Consider the following 7,601-nt stretch of genomic DNA (forward strand, 5'->3'; position numbering starts at 1 on the left):
TGGTTAGGCTGAATTAGCTGGTCTGTTTGGTTAGGCTGAATTAGCTGGTCTGTTTGGTTAGGCTGAATTAGCTGGTCTGTTTGGTTAGGCTGAATCAGCTGATTGGGCACGTTCGGTGGGTATGAAGCGGGATATTCTGCATTGTTATACTGGTTGTCCATCGTGTGGCTGCGCGTTGAAAAGGGGAGGGGGATCGGAGAATGGCATGAACCGAGCGACGCAAAGGAAACGAGGTAAACTCGGTGCCGCAAGTGAAATGGGGAGAACGAAACGGAGCGAACCTAATAATTGCCCCTTGTAAAAAATAAAGGCGCGGCGGCTATCATTTGAGACCTCCACATAGTACAGCGGTATTTTTTTCGCAGAGGCTGTTTTGCTCATTCGTGGGCCTTTGTACGCAAATACACGGGGCTCAGTTGTTTTTTTTCTTTTTTTTTTTTTTTGCGCAGCGTAATGGCAGAAAGACGTGAGCTGTATTGTGATCCCTACTTGGGGGAACGGGTGAGACGCTCTCACGTGTATACGTACGGCACAAACGTACGTCTACACACGGGTACTGCGCCGTATGCGCATGTAGACGCCTTCCTCATGAATCGGCTATGCACATTGGGAGTAGAAGCAATGCATGGGGGGTAGTCACATTAGGCACCTAATACGTTAAAAAAAAAAAAAAAAAAGGAAGAAGCTACGGCGCTGTTACGCATCAGAGGGCGCGTCTTGTATGCATAATTATACAATTACAAGCGGGCATATTGACAACACGTCGCATAGGGGTTGTGCGTAACTGTCCAATTATACACTCGTGAACAGCATTGCTGTAACGAATTTTTAAAACATGGGGGAAGATGGAACAAGAAGAAGCATGCTAATTTTGTCAATCATTTTTTCGGAAGGCACAAACAAAGGCGTTCAAAAAATAAAATGGGAGGGGGAAGAAATATGAGCAAGCTGGCACATAATGTGGACTGGGAGTCGGGTCAAAATGGCTAGCAGTTTCATTTCCCCCAAAGTAAGGCAGAAGCTATAATTGCCTTTTCCTCAATTTTTACGTCTTCCTACAATGTCATATTTTTTACAAAATGATATGCAGTTTTTCCATTCCGTTAAATGCAGCCCCATATATGTCATCGTTTTTACAAATGAAGCAAAATAATAATGGGGGGGAGGAAAACGCCTGCATTTATGCTTCGTTCATCCCAAGATAAAAGAAAAGGAGCATTTTCACGACAGCCGGAGGAGCTCGAGCTGCTTGGGGGTGAGTACGCACAAGCATCAGCATGTACGGAGGTATGCGTTTATATAATACGTATGGGGAGTTATAAGCGCCGTAAATTTCTTCATGCAGTTGGGATGTGGTTTGAGGGATGCAGCAGGAACTTTCACATTCACAAAGCGGCGAGATGGCAAAGCTTGCGAAGGTTGCAAAGAGAGGCGAGGTGGTACATATTTTATTTTGCCCGATCCCCAGCTGCATATGGAAAAGTATATTGCTTTACTTGCGAGACATGCGCTTTCCTTTATTTTCTTTTTTTTTTTTATTCTGTTCAGAGGGTCCTACATAGGATTTGCTGGCATTTACGTATAAAATATATCTGTACGTATATGGACGGAAAATGAGGTATCTGTTTTTTTGCAGAAGTGATATTCGCTCGTTTGCGTGTTTTTTGGGCCCTTCAGAAATTCCGGCCGAAATTTTCCCGTTCGCGTGGCGCTGACATTGTTGCCGGTTTTACAATCCTTTCGAATCCATTCTGGAAGCACAGATAACGCGGCACGTGTTTACGCGCAAATGTTTGTATTTGACGAGCTGAGCGCGCACTCAGTTCTGTCGCGGCCTGTCTGTCACACGAATAGTACGTACATCCGGATGTATACGTTTATGTGCCCCTTTTCCCCGTTTAGAATGTGCTAATGTGGCGGTGATTTTTCCAGGCATCGCAGCGATTCTGTTTTTCCATCACTTGGTTCCTGTTGCGCTCCATTTCACTCTATTTCGCCCCATTTTGGCGGCACATTTACCAATATGAAGAAGCAAAAAATCGCCATTTCTCTTTTCTCCCGCTCATGTTTTTTCGCACGCAATTTTGTCCCTCTTTAAAGTGTAGCAAAGGACACGGTTTGCTGCTACTACCCCCCCCAGAGAGACATGTTTCAAAAGTACAGACGTATATGCCTGTGCATATGGCTTACATTACATACCGTCGCGGCCACATATGTATAAACACTCAAGACGTCGCTGCTAGCGTGGTCAAGAATGAATGAGAGGAGTAAGAAAAAAGAGGCGTATGAAAGCAGGCGAAATGACACAAGCGATTTAGACAATATCAGAAACAAGTTGGAAGATCTGAGAAGCAAAACAGAAGTGAAGAAAGACGAAAGGATAGAAATTGCGAAGAAAAATGATGACCCGTTTAGCGATCTTAAAATACACATTTTAAATGTGCTGGATGAAACCAGAAAATGCATAAGGGAAAAGGAAGGCTTACAGAATGTACATGGCAATAACATCGAGGTGATAAAAAGGGGAAACATCATATATAACAATATGAAAAATCTGGATACATACTTTTTAAAGTTAGAAGAAATCCTAAAAAAGCAGGTAAAGAAAAAATATGCCTACAGCAAGGAAGAACTATGTGATAAAAATGAAACCTTCGAGTTGTTGAAGAAGCAAATTTATGAATGCAAAAAGTTGAGCAATTATGATCACATTAAGGATACTTGTTTTATAGACTTTTCCGATTTTAAAAATAAGCAGCAGGTGGAGAGTAAGTGATAATAATATTCTTTTTTTCCCCCTCCGGTGTGGGAGGCATACTATCCGATGGTGACGCCTTTCTCTCTTCTTTGCCCCCATCACACTGGGCTTTTTTTTTTTTTTTTTTTTCCCAATTTGCAGGAAAAGAAACGAGCAACAACAATGACGAAGAAGATGACATGGTCATAATAAACAGGTGGAAAGAAAGAGATAAAAAATTTAACGAGGAAATTTTGAAAATCGGAGAAGTCATCGATCGAATAGGAGCCAATGCCGTTTATATAACGAACAAGGCGGAGGAACAAAACGAAATAATCATAGATTTACAGGACCACACTGATAAGACGCAAAATAATGTGAAAGAAGTTAATGTGGAAATTAAGAAAGTCATGAAAAAGCATTCGCAGACAACCTGGTGTTGCCGAATTTCCCTTGTCATTATTTTGATTATATTGGTGATGATAACGTCGAATGTTATTTCGAATAAATTCATCAAAAGTTTGTGATGGGCGGGTGGGCCCAAGAGGTGGCCATGGAAGGCCGTCCAATTGAAGCATAACCCAGCTGCGCGAAGTTCCCTCAAAATTGGGCACACACCGAATGGCCATAATTTGCAATTCTGTCCCGCGCAACACGCACTCAAATTTGTCTGAACGGATTTTTCTTCCACAGCAAATGCCCAATACGGGGTGGAAGGAAAAAGACAAATTGGGGTTTCCAAGTGAAACCAACTCACAGTAAAAGCGCATAAACAGGGAACACATGTGGAGGCCCCATAAAAGTGTGTCAAACATATTTTGGCATGCTATTTAATTTTTTTTTTTTTTAGTATACGTTGTTAAAGACGATGCATTTGCAATTTTGTATGTAGTAAGCTTTTAAAAATGCTTTTTTTTTATGTGCGAATGTTCAATTGATAAGTTTTTCTTCCTTTGATCTCCCTCAGAAGAAGCATTTTTACGTAAACCCATTTCATTCCTGTGTCTCCGTCGTTGTTTCCAACAGGGGAGGGAACTGCTGTGTACGTACATACACACCCGTCCATATGGACAATTAATATATGCATCCATCGGCATACTTCTCTCACTCAGCTGCTGCGGAAATTTGAGGAGGGAGGGCACTATTCCTCAGAGGTTCGATTAAAAGGTTAGCATATTGTAAGGAAGAAATGAGAAAAGTTGCATACTTTAATATTAGTGATCCCAAGGGGGAAGAAATAATGAAAAAAATGACGTTGTCACGGGGAGGAAAAAAAAAGAAGAAAAATAAAAAAAAAAGAGAAAAAGAAACATAGTGATTAACAAAAAAGCTGCGCACGCTCCATGAGCAAAATGGGTCGTGCCATAAAAGTGGTGTCCTCTAATGTGCAATGCAAAGTTAATACACTACAAATACCAATGCAATATGAAAAACAACGGGGATGTTGAGTGGGGGATGAAGGACATCCACTTCGAACTCGTACGTGCTATATGAACATATTGGTGTGTTCATCCTCGATAACAACATTGCTGCGAATTGAACAATAATGCACTAAACACACATCTTTCTTGTCACATTCGGGTTAATAAAAATAATTTTACATTACTGTCCATGTGGAAATGCGGCGGGGTAGCAAGACGAAAACATTTTGGCTTTCTTTTGAGGTAACCTATAAAGGTAGTATTCTTTTTTTTACCCCTTTTTTGTCGTCTGTGTGAATCAGTCCTCGTTTGCTACTCTTTCTTTCGAATCTCAAATGCGGATCGTGATGCAAGCCCAACCTATGCGCGGTGGTGGATACGTTTACCCCGCCCACGATATTGACGCATTATTTACAAACACTGCGGCTTGACGCCCATGTGAATACCCCTAACCTGACCCTTCTGGAATTTTTACCTATACATGCCCAAGACGATGGCATGGTTACGATGAAAGGGTTCCAATGTAAGCTTCTCCTTGGGCTTACAACTCTCCTTTTTCAATTTCTCCATCTCGGACGCAAAGACGACCTCCGGTTTGGCAGTGGAGTCAACACAGTTGGCCTTAATAGATATTATAAACCATCCTCCAGTTTTTAAAAACATGTGAGCATTCATAGCAACAATACGGGCCTGATCGGGCTGTGCGACATCGGCAAAGACGACATCCACCATGTCTACTAGCATACGATACTTAATTGGCTGTCTAGCATCCTCTACAATGGGAACAACATTGGACCTCTTTTTCGACATGTTGGTTAAGTCTCTGCCTGACCTGTGAGAAAATTCCACGGCATAAACAACTCCTTCATCGCCGACCATATCGGATACGTGAGATACGGAGGTTCCGTTTGCTGCCCCCAGGTAAAGGACTTTACACCCTGGTTTTATGGGCATGTTTCCAACTCCACCCATTAAAGATGCACCCAATTTTGAACGAAAGGGGTTCCATACTCTGTACTCTATCTTCTCATTCTCTCCCATTACTTCGTATCTTTTCTCTCCATAGACACTTTCCCCTGGGACTAAATTTTTGGTTACAAGAATGTCTGACTTTCCTTTGAGTAGGAAAACTCCTGGGAATCTATGCGGTACTACAATAACTTTTCCTGATTTTCCATCTTTTTTGAAATTTTTTTTATTGTTATTATTTCCTGCACCGAATTTTCCTCCTCCTCTACCACCTCCTCCGCCTCTGGCACCTCTTCCTCCCCCTCCGCCTCTTGGACCGCCTCCACCTCTTGGACCACCTCCACCTCTTGGACCGCCTCCACCTCTCTGTCCGCCTCCGCCTCGTCCTGCATTGTTGCCTTTCCACATGCCTCCTTTACGAACGGCATTATTATTATTGTTATTATTGTTGTTGTTTCCTTTCTTGAAATCTTTGTTGCCTTTTTTGAAATTCCCGGATCCGCCTCGAAATGCGTCTACAGGGGGGTGAAGATGTAACCACGTGCGTGGGTGAACGAGGGTGCCTGCGCCCTAGTGGATACTACAACTGCAGGAGTTGTAGGTCTCCATATAAAAAAAACAACGCGTGTAAAAAGAATTTCCCTTTTAATCACAAAAAAAAAAAAAAAAAAAAAGGGGGCATATTATGCAGCGCTGAGGTGAGAAAAAATGGGTGGCAAAAAAATTGCCACTGTATTCCTTCGTTGTGACTTCTTTTTTAAATACCTGTCATTTTTCGTCAGCGTAAAATTATCTATTCAAACTTTACCAAGCTTTATAACAACAAGTATTTTTCTATTCCGATTTCGTCAGCTCTTCTTTTCTTTAATAGGTTGACGGGTTATATGCATATACAATAGCGCTTGCGCAGGGGTGAATCCATGCGCCAAGTGGGGAAAAATTAAAACAAATGGAAAGCAGTTGGTTTTTATATAATACACATATGCATATATATTCTTTTCCCGCTTATTACGCAGGCTTCGGGAAAATGGCGTAAAAAGTTCAACCGGTAAAAAATCCTCTACTATTGCTTTTAAAGAGGGTATCTTTTGGGTTACATCGTTCTTCACGAGGCGATGTTGAAAAACGAAAATTCATTTCAGCTAAGCATAGCGGCTCACGTTTCCTTTTTTCATGTTCTATATTTTTTTGCCTCTTTTTGGTACGTGAGTTAAATTGCTATTTTTTTTTTTTTAAAGGAATTTTGTTTCCGAGCAGTCGCTTCATTCAGGGAAATTGTTGTATCTTCCTCGATCAGCACAACAGATGTACATACGCTATTAATATGTCATGTATTTTTTTGGTAGCGGCTGTTACGGCTGGATGGGTTGGTTGTGACGACATGATGCCATTTCCTTTTTTTTTTTTTTTTTTCTTTTTCCCAATTGGGCAAAGGAAACGTGGGAGATGCGGAAATAATTGCTCTTTTTTTTTCGATTCGAAGAGAGCCACCCCCAAGAATATTCAGTATGTACATGCAGCGAAGTGAACTTTGCAAAGGAGAATTGCTACCGCGTCAAGTGGAGTAGCAATTTAAATGTATGTACAAGCGCTGCTTTGGAAACTACTGCCCCTTTCATTTTCCTCACTAATATGTATAGATTTACATATATATAAATATACGTATATTATTTTTATTTTTTATTTTTTCAAAATTTTGCATTATTTTATATTAAAGAGGTTATCGTAAGATGTCACCAAACACTATTCAGCGATAAGTTGGCCGATCAGCGGTGATCTCTGCGGCGCACAGGTTGAAGCATTTGCTACATTTTCTTCTCTTCTCAAAGGTACGATGGGAATGAGAATGGGCCCCTGTCCTGATACATTCACATGAACGCATCGTAACGCGCTAACCCTAACAGGTATCCGCTGAACGGTGAAAAAAATAATAAATAAAATAAAAATGCAGATATAAAATAACAAATGTTAAGCATGAAATAGGAAATGGGCCATATCAGATGAACAGTCCACGCCTGCATACTTCCCACCAGTTGCGCGGAAAACAAGTCACCCTGGAAAACACAACGATGGGCAAACCACACCCCTTCATGCAGAGGTGTCCTCCGCGGAAAAGGCACATTTTTGAACGGAAGCGGAAATCAGACACGGAAAAAAAGAGAACGCCTGAATTCTTCGCAAATCATTTTTTCTTTAAGAAGCAGGGAAGTGGAATAGAATGATTTTTATACTCTGGTACGTTCCTCAATTCTTTCCATTTTTTTGTTAAAACCACCATTTGAGCTCTCCCCGTTTGGTCATTTTTTCGAACGTGAAAATGGTTCGTCCTCCTTGTGCAGAAAATTGCCATGTGTGGTCCTCGTTTGTGCCTGTCCATTTTTTAGGCCACCCCACAAATGTGGAAAGGCCTCGAAAAGGGAGATCATTACAAAAGGTGCAAAAAAAAAAAAAAAAAAAAAAAGGGGGCATATTAT

At 41.3% G+C, this 7,601-nt stretch overlaps 3 protein-coding genes across 3 annotated transcripts in view; 1 reads left to right on the forward strand and 2 right to left on the reverse strand.

Annotated features, from left to right (window-relative positions):
- The window catches only part of C922_03794 (hypothetical protein), a gene marked incomplete at both ends in the record, with an annotated part of 5,966 nt that extends 5,585 nt beyond the window's left edge, over positions 1–381 (reverse strand). The window contains one exon of the mRNA XM_008819383.1: positions 282–381. Within this exon, the coding sequence (XP_008817605.1) occupies positions 282–381 (100 nt within the window). The remainder of the gene's footprint in view (positions 1–281) is intronic.
- A 1,873-nt stretch (positions 382–2,254) lies between these two features.
- On the forward strand, positions 2,255–3,264 carry C922_03795 (hypothetical protein; the record flags this gene model as incomplete). The annotated part of the gene is made up of 2 exons (XM_008819384.1): positions 2,255–2,768; positions 2,900–3,264. The coding sequence occupies 2 exons, from the start codon at positions 2,255–2,257 to the stop codon at positions 3,262–3,264; spliced, it is 879 nt and encodes a 292-aa protein (XP_008817606.1).
- A 1,365-nt stretch (positions 3,265–4,629) lies between these two features.
- On the reverse strand, positions 4,630–5,736 carry C922_03796 (hypothetical protein; the record flags this gene model as incomplete). Its single annotated transcript, XM_008819385.1, has 2 exons — positions 4,630–5,642; positions 5,709–5,736. The coding sequence occupies 2 exons, from the start codon at positions 5,734–5,736 to the stop codon at positions 4,630–4,632; spliced, it is 1,041 nt and encodes a 346-aa protein (XP_008817607.1).
- Between the last annotated feature and the right edge of the window lie 1,865 nt (positions 5,737–7,601).

This window comes from Plasmodium inui, assembly GCF_000524495.1.
Source record: "Plasmodium inui San Antonio 1 unplaced genomic scaffold supercont1.17, whole genome shotgun sequence".
Lineage (NCBI taxonomy): Eukaryota > Apicomplexa > Aconoidasida > Haemosporida > Plasmodiidae > Plasmodium > Plasmodium inui.